Consider the following 11,994-nt stretch of genomic DNA (forward strand, 5'->3'; position numbering starts at 1 on the left):
CCATGCTGATTCACTCTTCTCATTGTTTTCTTATACTTTTCTCATCTGCTTGTACTTTTTTCACTCTTAAAAGTGCATTCTTTGGGGAGGGACTGTCAGTCTGTTCTGCACAGGACCAGTTCTAACTTACTTTTCATGTAGACAGCAATATTTCTTTGTCATTGTTTATTAGAGCTTGGAGAGTTATGAATAACTTTCTGAGCTCAGAAATGAGATTTCATTGATTTCTCCCACTTTAAAAGGAAATCATACACACATGCACGTGTCAAATTTGCTTTTTTATTTTTTTTTTTGCCACTATTAAAGTCAGGCTGGAATAGGTGTCCTTTCAGTGCTTAGGTAGTGTCCAGTACAGTGTGGCTCTTGTCCAAACTTGGTCTCACTGGTATTTCAAGCCTGAAGGATGGAAGGCTACCCCAACTTCCCTGAAGAGAACATGTCAACAGCCTGGTAAAGTCAGAGGACTGCAAAGGAGCCAAAACAACTGGTAGGCCATGAAAAGAAAATTAATTTCATTTTACTTCTATTCATGAGGCACCTGGGAAACAGAAATACCCCTCAAACTTAGGAGACTTGTAGATACTTTCTTTTACTAAAGTTGGGGTTCTATCCATAACATAAGAGTTCAAAACTAACACTAAAATTAAAATAATTGTTGAGAAAGCCAGTGTGCTGATTATGCTGAAAAGCTGACCATGTGAAAACACAGAGTGAGGACACCAGAGCATCCTAAGCTTGTTCCCATAGTGCTACCCTGAAGGCAGAGTTTTCAGCCAGTCCATACATGGGAACCTGAGGAACCCAACACTGAATGTTTTACTCAAGAGTTGTGTAATAGCATTCCAAACTTTGCATTTCACATCCACACCCTCTCCAGAGAGAAAAGAGCTGACATAGAGAGTCTAGGCCACTCCTCTGCAGTCTGCAAAGGAATAATGGCACTTCTGCTGTCACTTCTACTGTCCAGAAACAAAACTTCCCCATAAGGGAAGTGTGAAACTGGAGCTCTCCTCCAGGGACAGCAGGGAGGAAGGAGAGCAGGTGCATGGTGCAGTGACTGTACTCCCACTGGCATTCAGAAGCTCTGGAGGAACTGTGTCTGCTTGACTGTCCCAGACCTCCTTAATTTTGGCTGACCTTACACAAGGCACAATCCTGAGTCACAACTGAGACCCCTCAAACCCCCAGAGAACCCTGTTGCAGACAAACAGAGTTTGAAATCCTACTGCAGTTTGTCCTGATGTCAAAGTAATCTTTGTATCACAGCTCACTCCTTAAAAAGTGTTACTTTTATTGACAAGTCAGTGGTTGAAATGTAATAAATACTAAACCAACCTTATCCATCATACACAATGGATCAATTGGCTTTTTGGCTTCAGGAAATGTGTGAGCAAGTGACCACACCATTCACAGTTGTGCACACAAATCACCTGGATTGCAGTTCACAGTTTAAAGGATGTGATTACACATCACAGCTTAAATGAAACTGGTGGCTTATGAAACTTCATCATGGGATTTCAGATATATTGGCTTAGAAATCTTCCTTAACTTTTCCTGGTGTCGCAATGTACGGCCTTGTTTGTGGGCAAGGCCCATGGGAGGCAGATGGATCTGGAAAAGAAAATCCCACCAGTTAGGTGCATGTTGGGAAGAAAAATACAGACTAAGTTTCACTGAGTTTGAAATAATTTCTTCACACTTTGGAGAGGGTAACTCTATTGTCTCGAGCCAGGTTATTAGATTTCTAGGAGGAGCACTCTGAAGAGTGATTAGTGGTGTAACTTTCAGAACTAATTGGTGGTGTAACTATGACAGAACTAATTGTTCTGTTTATTAAAATCCCATATATTTTAGGCCTTAATAAAATCCTATATATGCAAGGCCTTAGTAACTTTGTTTTGCAGCTTGGTATCACACAGCAATGACACCTGATGAAACAGGATTGCTGACAATGTTCCAGAACAGCATGAACTAGAAACGCTAAAAATTCTTGAGTAATGTCTTGAATCACTGTGTGATTTATTCATACCTACTTAACAAGTTACAAAATAACCCCAAACTGTATGTACTGAAAGGCTGCCTTTTTACTGTCATGATTATATATATATGGCACATTATAATGCACACTCAATGTCATTGACTCCATAAGCAGAAGGAGCAATAGGTGACAGACTCTTCCTTTGATTGACAAAGCCTTTATATTTCATAAGACTGTTAGTGGGAATCATGCAGCTGTAGCCCTGAAATGACTGAAAAATGTAGGTGGCAGCAGTCAGGTGTTACTGTTGCTGAGGCTGTCATCCTGTAAGATGGGTGTTTAGGTGCAAATAGTAGTAAAAGCACTGACTAAAGCAGCAGTAGAGATTTCTAGAATCTGAAAAATAACAATCATCCAGTTTGTCTGAGAGAGCAGATCCTCTGGGATTTTGAAACCACTGCAGAGCACACATTTTAGGCCCATTTCTAGGAACATTGTTTGCCAGCTGTGCATTGCCATTCTGTATACTGAAACAGATGGTAACAGTGACCATAGTCTAGGCAAGCATCTGATAAAGATACAATTTAATTTGGACCATGACTGCCTTGATAAGGGAACTGTAGATGTGAAAATAAACTCATCAACAGGAGTAGAGAGGATGCCTCTATGGGAGACAGCATAAAGAATTACTGACAGAGGTAACTGGGCAGTGAGGAAACTGTACTGAATGGTGCACTAGAAAACTTTGCTGCAAATTCCAGCATTTCAGTAATCTTGGACATGTTCTTCACAGGCAGCAACACAGAGAGGTATTTCATAAAACCTGATTTGTGACCAGGAGAACAGTTAACAGTAATATAGGCTATAAAAAATCATTGTACCGATGGCAGATGTAATTAGGTATTTTTATTCTCTCATTCCCTTCTATTATTTGATTCCATTACCATGTTTCTCCATATTCATTGGTTGGCTAAGTATTCAGAGGCCTTGGGAATTAGTTTATGCAACTCCTTTTAGACTTTGACTCCTTATTTTGAGAAGAAATTCTCCAATTTACAGTGAAAGATAGAGAACATCTCAATGTACATTTGGCTCTGCTTTAGCATACATTTAAATGCCAGCTCATCTAAAAATGCAGTGCAGTGAGAGTGATGGAAACTGATGGTTTTGTTGCACAGGGAAAGCTCAGCAGGTATCAGTGAAGGCTTTGTGATTTATACTCACAGGTCTCGGGTAGGGGATGTTATAGTGAAGTCCAATTTCTATTCTTGCCTCACATTCTTCTATGCACTGCTTAATCAGCTTTGGATCTGTTACCTGGGATAATCAGACAAACAAGTGTTTTATAGGAGTACAGTAATTAGCAACTGGAAGCTCAAGTGTAAATGATGCCCAGCACGTGGCTTTCCTTAGCTTCTTTTGGCAAACTCAAGGACACAATGAATTGTATTTTTCACACCCATAAAAGGCACCATTGGTATTTTCCTGGACTCAGCAGTTCTGGGCTTGATGGTGCTGAATGTCAACGCCCAGAGCCTGTCAGGACTGAGGCTGCAGAAGGAGTTTTTTACCTAAATATGGTATTTTCCCTGTAAAAAGACAATAGAGATGTAAACTACCACTACATCTATGAAAAAACCACGCTCATCTGTTCATCACTCTGCAAGGTCACCAGGGAAGAAAGGAAACACACTGCTTGGTGTATATTCTGTTATCATCCTATCCAGAAACTCTCTTTGAAGTGAGAAATGTGGTGTGAATTATGACTTAAATTCATTTTTTTGATTTTGCATTACTTCAATTTAATCCCAGACCAATATAGGATATAAATAAGTGTTGTGATCTTGAATTACAAGAAGGGTCTTTGATTACCAGGGTTTGAAATTTCTTCCTTAAGAATAAAGTGCTTCTTTTAAAAGAAGTGCCAGTAATTGCTGCTTTGAAAAGAAAAAAAGAAGCTGCTGAGTTCTGTTTGCCATTGCATGGGTAATGATACACTTAGCTAACTTTGTAAAGATCAAAAGCTGCTTCAATTACACAAGCAGTATCTTTGGAATTTAATTTTTTCTTGGCACTTTTTTACTGAAAAAAGACCTTTTAGACTTCTACAGTAGTTAATGAAGAGCTGAAATGGTTTGAGTTTTCTCAGGGATGATATTTAAACTGTAACCCAAATGCACCAGCATTTAAGGTGAATGAAATTTTTGGGAACTCAGCCCTTACATTCCTCTCTCAGCTTCCAACCACAGAGTGCAAAGAGCAGGACAAGAGTAAGTTGGAAATTCAGCACCATGAGGACACTCACATTTCTGTTTTTTTGGAATAATGTTCTGGCCTCATTTCTGATGTACTCCTTCTCCCTCATGGTGTCCTCTGTGTGTCCTGATGCCGACTGCCAGGTTCTGGCTATTCGCAAAACTCTGCGGTAAAGGCCGAGAACTTCTTGTCGAGTTGCTGGGGTCATCTAGAAAGGCAAGACAAGACAAAGCCCCCAACATGTGCATGAACATCTAGGTTGCCAAAAGGCCTGGTGTGAAAAGGAAGTGAATGTTTTGGGAGTTTGTGGTCAAACCAATCAGTGCTGAAATTTGAATATTTGGACATTTGTTCACGCTATTAAATAATTTAAAAATATTTCTGCCATCCAAAGATATACTGACCTATATGAAAAAACCCTGAAATAGCTGTAAAGAATAATTAGCTGTGGAAAGTTGAAGACTCAGTCCAGCAAAGTATTTATGTAGATACTTAAATCTATCTCCATTCAAACAGCTTGAGCTTTTGCTCAAAGTTCAGCACTTGGTTTAGTGCTTTGCTGAATCAAGCTTGGTACAAGAATGCCTGGGTTCTGTTTCACTGATGTTTTGCAACAGACATTGGGCAAGTCACCGAAACTCTACACATCCCCCTTCCTGAGACACTGTTGTACCAATGCTGACCCTATCTTTGCAAATCTGTGAATGAAATACATGTTAAAATCACCACAATATTGCTGAAAACTTGTATAGGCTCCAGGGGCTGAGAGGCTTATTTGTGATACCATGGCAGTAATGATTCAGCTGGAGTTTGAAGTGATGAAAAGGTGATGAAAGCTATTTTATCTAAGCACTCAGGAGAGGCAGACTAACTGTGGATTTAGGAAACTCCTGAATGCCTTGATTTTCAGAGAGCTGTGAACCTGCTGAGCCCACTGAATCAGCCTCCAGGTGTGATAAGACTATTTGTCAGAAGAAGGAATGAAATCTTATTCTTGCTTCATGTAAATGAGTATTTTATCATGTAACTGGTTACACTATTTCATGACAGACCACAAATATCCCTGAGACAAATCCACTTCTGGATGACAGAATTTCAGTAATGAATTAAATTAACAGAAACAATGACTTGTGCTCAAGGGGCAGTGCAGTGTGAGAGGTACCTCACTGTGCCAAAGGAAGGTGCAGCAGCACTGCCAAGTGAGTACATGGATGCAATGAGGGACAAGTGTCAGGAACAGGACATTATCTGACTATCAGGATCCATTTGCCAACCTGGAGCTCTAATTACTGTGTGTGAATCTACCCTGCAATCAGACCTGTGTGCTGGGAATGGACAGTCTGGAGCAGAGTAACTGAGCCAGCCTGACCTTCCCCCTGGAGGGAGCACACTCTTGGCCACGAGGAAAAGCTGCTTCCTAATGCAGCACCCAGAATTTGGCAGTGTGCTCAAATCCCTGCAGTCTGTGGCAATTCCTGGGATTCTGAGTTGTAAAAGAGGGGCTAAAGCCAAAGGCTTCTCAGGCTGTTCTTGAGCTCCAGCACAGTGGCTGACCAGAACCAGCTCCTGTGGCTCCTGACCCTCTTTCCCTCACCAAAGTTGGAATTACAGATGCTAACCTGAACACAGGATTTGGCTCGTGGTTCTTTTTCATAAAAAATCCTGATCTATAAATTCCTAGCCTTATCTTAACTGTTGCTGTCATCTAAAGACCTTTCATCATTTCAAGACCTATTTTTCTCTGATTCCTAAGAGCGAATATTTTTGTTTTGCTCTTTGTATTTTAACATGTTTAACCAATCATATATTTTTCCCCCAGATAGAAAATTATTCTTCCTACACAGAAGACAGTACTTCCAGTAAATGTTTATAGTATTTCTAGGAAATGAATTCCACAATAGTATAACTAGGTAGTCCCAGCTCATCAAACAGTTTGGAGTAAGTGCTTCACTTTATCCACTCTAGAGCTCCATTTCAGGCAGTGAAATCAGTCAGACACAAAGGCACAGATGTACCTGTATCTGAAAAATCACTGCTTCCCCCTGCTAGGTGCATATTTTGTACAAAAAAGAAACAGTTCAGTTACAAGGGTTAACTTAGCACACGCAGAGTCCCAAATCCCGTTCTCACCTAGAGCCTCTCCTGACTTCCCTCCTCTGCTTTTATCTGAAGGTGTCACCTCTGAGAAGCTGAAAACAGGTTAGGTTTTCATGTAATCCATAGAGAAAATAAAAGGAACAATGCTGGGGGTAAAAATGTTTAAAATGCAGGTTTCAATTCTGATCTATGCATCAGACAATCTCCAAAGTGACAGCTTGGGACAGCACATGCCCTTTGTTCAGAGCTGACTACACCTGCTGCCCTTGGGTTTTAGACATTTTTGAATCTGTTCAGAAAGATTTTATTGAAAAGTCTAGAACCAACAATTATTTTTCCCGCTGGTTGCTCCCCCTCCCCCACCTACATCTCACTCTTTTCTTCTTTACTCCTCTGTGGTGGAATTGCTACAGAACTGTGGAGCCCCTCATCATGGGCTGCCCTTCTGCATTCTTGCTCTCCTTCCCACATAGGCTGGATGATGTAAAAGACAGTAAGCAGCCACTCATCTCTACTCAGCAACCAGCTGCTCCCAGGGCTCATTTAGTCAACAATTATCATTACAGACCTGCTCATAGGCCATTTCTGCAAAGATACATAAATGAAGGTATGAGGAGCCCTTTGCAGATTGAGGACTTCTGTCTATGATAGGAGAGGATGAGAGCAAATAAGACAAAATTCAAAGCCTGGGTCAGATTCTGATCTGAGTGGGAGTATAAATAGGGAGTAATTCCACTGAGAGCAAAATTACTTCCAACTTAAAATGTTGTAAATGAGATTGGAATTTTTCCTTTGGTATAAACAGTGCCCACACTGACAGAAATGTAAGTGATGGTACAAGTCATGTATCGGGTGCAATTTCATCAAGTGACACCACTTGTATTAGTTTTGTGGGTGTGCAAAATGATTCTGAGTGGGATAGAAAGGAAGATAAGGGAGGCTTTCATGTCCTTGTACTTACTCATCTTTCAACTTACATCTTTGGCATTTAAATCATAATTATATTTCACATCTCTGGAATGCTAAGTGGATGTTACACCACTTTCCCACTAACACCCATCTTGTGGTAGTCACACCCATTGTTTAACTTCTGCCACCCTTCATTTTACTGCAGCGTGCAGCCCACAGAGGTTAACCACAGGCGTTTCTGGCAGAAAGCACGGGGCTATTGTATTAGCTGAGCAAATTTCGGCTGTTCACTGCCACAAAGCAAACCGGGAGAGCTCGGAGGGAGCTGTGCCAGTGGGGAACAGAGGAGGTCGCAGTTGGGACCCAGTGCTGCAATCTGGGCTCTGGAGGGAGCCAAGCGCTGCCTCCCCGAGGAGCCCCGCTGGGTGTGAGCAGAGCCGGTCCCAAACGCCCCCCCTTATCAATCAGGCACCTGAAACCTCCCATTGTACCCAAACTCCAAGGAGGGGAACAGAGGAGGCCGCAGTCGGGACCCAGTGCTGGAATTTGGGCTCTGAAGGGAGCCAAGCCAGAGGAGCCCCGCTGGGTGTGAGCAGAGCCGGTCCCAAACACCCCCCTCATCAATCAGGCACCTGAAACCTCCCATTGTACCCAAACTCCAAAGGAGGGGAACAGAGGAGGCCGCAGTCGGGACCCAGTGCTGGAATTTGGGCTCTGAAGGAGCCAAGCCAGAGGAGCCCCGCTGGGTGTGGGCAGAGCCGGCAGCGCGGGGCTCTGACCCTCCCCTGGTCCCACACACCCCCTTATCAATCGGGCACCTGAAACCTCCCATTGTACCCAAACTCCAAAGGAGATCACTTAATGGCTTACTGCATGGTGAACGTGCAAACTTTATCACTGTTAATTAAAACAAATAGTCCCTTAGACTATAAACATGGACTATTTTCTTTCAGGAAACAATCTAACAATCCTTTGGATTGTTAGATGCTTGACCCAAAAGTTCAGTAATCTGAATAATCAATGAAACACCAGTATTATTGTGCTGTTTGCAGGCTTGTCTAGGATTTACACTAAAAGTTCATATAAAAATAATAAAAGGAATCTGCCAAGTGCACTCTGCAATGGCCCCAAGAGTGCAGTGTCAGAGCACAGCCAGGACAGCAGACAGGCTGCACCAGGACTGACTGCAGATCCAGGAGCAGCTGAACCTCAGCTGCTGCCCAGCAGGGATGCTTGCCTGGGAACACACGTCCAGCACCCTCCTCCTCTGCACAGCTCCTTTGGTGAAGTTGTAAGTCTATTTTATTTCATCCTGTCTTCTCAAATCAAGCATTAGCTACTCATTTTAAGTATAAAGTCTGCCAGCAATGAGTACATAGAGGATTTTAGGAAATAAAGGTTGAAAGGAAGAGCCCATGGGGAAAAAAGGGTATTTTAAAACAATTGATCTCTTCTTTCACACCCCAGCTAACTGGGGCACATGTTAGTAAAACACACCTAGTGCTGGTGCTGAAACTGGGTTTGCTCAGGGGAGGTGGGGAACAAAACCCTGCATGAAATAATTTGAAAAGGCAGCTTTGAGCTTCTCAGATGTAAAATGTTTTATTTAGCAGCAACACAACTTCTATTTGACAGCTGGTTTGCTACTGGCAAGGAGTCTGAAGACACAGTGACAAAGTGCTGGGCTGACTGCCTTCCAAATGAAGCTGTGCACACATCCCTGTTACTGAAGTAAATGATGCCATTCAAGACCCTGGTGTATCAACACTGTAGTAGGGAACAGCCCCATGTTCATACCATGTGCCCACAATCCAGCCTGTGTGCCAATCTACAGCTCCTATTTTCAAATGCCCTCTCTGGCTAATGTTTATTTAAAGATATCCAGAAAAATTCACATATCTGGGGATTTTTAAAGGAGTTAAATGATTCCACTTAGCTAAAAAGTAACCTGCAGTCTCTCTCCTGCTGCTAATGCAGCAGATAATCAATCATTCCTTTTAGAGCTCTCCACAGCACAGGGGTCAGTAATCCATATTCATCTTTCATGCAAGTCTGCCACAATGAGTCTGTGGCTCCTCAGGCAGCAGTGTGCTTGGGCTGTCATTTCCTTGAGGGACAACAACTGAGACAATGAGTTCCTGTGGCACAGGGGGCAGAGAAGGGGTCACAGGTTCCTGTGATAGCTGGATAAGTCACATGCCTTCCAGCAATATTAAGTTTCAAAATCTAGTTTCCACAGAAGTAATTTTGTCTTCTTTTACTGAAATCAATGACTCAGTGGCCTGTGACAATACCCTGCAAACGCTGACCACACATGGATGCAGCATGTACTGGCAAAATGAAGATTTCATTTGATTTTCATTCTTGATTGAACATTCATAACTTTTTTTAAAAGATTCAGACAAAACCAAATCCTAGCAAAACCTCAATCACAGCCAAAGTATTCCATCTCCACGTGGTGACAAATGACTAGAATGAAAGATCATGTTCTTCCATGATGGTGTTACATCCTCATTTCTGCCAGTGACACAAACCTGCAAATTTCCAGACATTCCCATCAATTTGACTCAAAGATTTATTTCTCACTCTTTCCATCTACACTTGCAATCATAAATATATGCAGATTTGATGAAAAAGAATGAAGTTACTGAACCAAGATATTCTGTAATGGTATCTAAAAGCAGGTGACTTTCACAGGGTTTAGGATTTTCTCATGCCAGTGTCTTTCTGCTGGCAAACTGAAGTGATCTGAAACCCTGATCAACACCTCTGAACCAGACTCCCTAAGTCATTGTACTCACATTGTTCATCAGCTGGGATGGGAACTCTGCTGTTCTATCTGTGCCTCAGATTTCTGACTGAACTCGGATCTCTTTTAAGCTTGCTTTTGCATATGGAGCAGTCTTTTGATCAGAAAAAGCAAACTGCATGCAAAGAGAATATAATTAAATAGTAAAAGCAAGGACATGGATTTTATCACTGTTTCCTATGTCAGTTCAAATAAGCCAATTTGCACAAAATTAAGGTTCTATAAAATTTTTTTCACTTGAATAAATGAAGATGGAAACCCTTAACTAGTTGCTTTTGATCACTGGGTTTGCATTCTCTTAGTCTGAGGTGGTCGATGCATTGTCTGGTTTTAGTAGGACATACAGACTTGCCCTGGGAGTGCCTCCTGTGCTGCAGGAGCCTCAGGAAGAACAGAAATGCTCACTTAGACTGTGGGAAGGGGGAAGGGAAACGAAAAAAGTTGCTTTATTTATTTCTGAGCTTTCTCATGAAAAGCACACAGTGTCCAGGTAAACTCTGAAGCAATATGAATGTGTCTCCAATCTTGTCCAACTCTGTTGTTCATGCTTTCATACCATTTTCTTCTCCTATGTGTTTAGTTCTCTATTACTTCCAAGCAGAGAAAGATTTTAATGCAGAATGAGAAATTTAGCAGAGAAAATGAATTCTCAGCTATCCTTGGATGGCTTTGCTTATATAATATAGAAGCATACAGAAATATAACAACATAGACACAAGCTCCAGTATAGATTTATGCACCTTATTCATACCTTGGCTTCCAGCCAAATGCAACTGAATGCCCGAATAGAAATATTTCCCAGCATTGGAAACGCTCCCAAGCTCGAGAACAGGTATAAATATTAATGCTAGCAGAGACAAAATCCTCCCTGACCCTTTTCGTGCTTAATTCTGAGGGTCACTCAATGAAACTCATTGATAGACATGATTTTTAGTTGCTATTTGAGAACCACAGCACGGCTGTGGGCATGGAGGGCTGTGAATCAGGCGAGTTATTAAAGACCTCTGAGCCCACCAAGTGCAGTGTGTGACCAAACACCACCATGCCAACCAGGGCACATCCAGGCTTTCCTTAACACTCCAGCACCAAAGTGGGCAGCCCATTCCCACCTCTAATCACCCTTTCTGTGATAGTCTTCCTCATGTCCAAACTAAACCACTGGTGCAGCTTAAGACACTGCCTTCTCCTCCTGAGGGTCAGGGAGCGCTGTGGGCATTGAGTGCTGTGGGTCATAGAGCACTGTGGGCACTGAGCCCCGTGGGCACAGACTGCTGTGGGTCACACAGATGAAGGCTGAGGGCACCAAGGCCTGTGGACATTGAGCACTGTGGGCACTGGGGGCTTGGAGTGCTGTGGGTCAAAGACTGCTCTGGGTCAATGAGCACTGTGGCTCACATCACGGACTGCTGTGGGTCATTGAGCCCTGTGGGTCCCAAACTGCTGTGGGTCACTGAGTGCTGTGGGTCAATGACCCCTGTGCTTCACTGAGTACTGTGGGCCAATGAGCCCTGTGGGTCACAGACCGCTGTGGGTCATTAAGCCCTGCACACACCCCCACAGCCGCTGCCACTGTCAAGATGGCGCTGCCGCTCCCCACGGCCTGGAACGGCGCGGCCACCGGGGGGCGCTGCGGGTGTGCAGGGCGTCCTTGCGCCCCCTGGCGGCCGGGGCGGCCTTGCCCCGCAGTCCGGGGGAACCAACGCGCAAAGCAGAGGGGGGGGTCGGCCCACCGCACGCGCCTCCGGCCTTTCCCCTCCCTCTGCCCTCCCCGCGTGTACGCCCGCCTTCCCCCCCCCGTCCCCGCTTTACCTTGGTGCAGTCGTGCCGCGGCCCCACCCCGCCGGGTGCCCCCGCTCCGGTGGGCGCGGGAGGCGCGAGCCGCCGCCTTCCCTGCCCTGCCCTCACCGCGCGTGCGGCGCCGCGCGCCCCGCCCCTCGCGCGCTAC

The 11,994-nt window shown here is 43.7% G+C and overlaps 1 protein-coding gene across 1 annotated transcript; it reads right to left on the reverse strand.

Annotated features, from left to right (window-relative positions):
* Positions 1-1,271: 1,271 nt before the first annotated feature.
* Positions 1,272-11,948, reverse strand: LYRM1 (LYR motif containing 1). Its single transcript, XM_058035847.1, has 4 exons — positions 11,859-11,948; positions 4,284-4,442; positions 3,203-3,295; positions 1,272-1,611 (listed from the first exon to the last, which is right to left on the reverse strand). The coding sequence occupies exons 2-4, from the start codon at positions 4,440-4,442 to the stop codon at positions 1,495-1,497; spliced, it is 369 nt and encodes a 122-aa protein (XP_057891830.1). The 5' UTR covers positions 11,859-11,948; the 3' UTR covers positions 1,272-1,494.
* Positions 11,949-11,994: the final 46 nt, after the last annotated feature.

Source organism: Melospiza georgiana, chromosome 16 (genome assembly GCF_028018845.1).
Source record: "Melospiza georgiana isolate bMelGeo1 chromosome 16, bMelGeo1.pri, whole genome shotgun sequence".
NCBI classification, from domain to species: domain Eukaryota; kingdom Metazoa; phylum Chordata; class Aves; order Passeriformes; family Passerellidae; genus Melospiza; species Melospiza georgiana.

What these genes read in the sequence shown, in the direction of transcription:
- LYRM1 (XM_058035847.1), bottom strand. Translation starts at nt 4,442, where the DNA reads ATGACCCCAGCAACTCGACAAGAAGTTCTCGGCCTTTACCGCAGAGTT. An exon ending in TATTCCAAAAAAACAGAAAT is followed by an intron (nt 3,296 to 4,283) that starts GTGAGTGTCCTC and finishes TGATTATCCCAG; the next exon opens with GTAACAGATCCAAAGCTGAT. An exon ending in ACATCCCCTACCCGAGACCT is followed by an intron (nt 1,612 to 3,202) that starts GTGAGTATAAAT and finishes TTTCTTTTCCAG; the next exon opens with ATCCATCTGCCTCCCATGGG.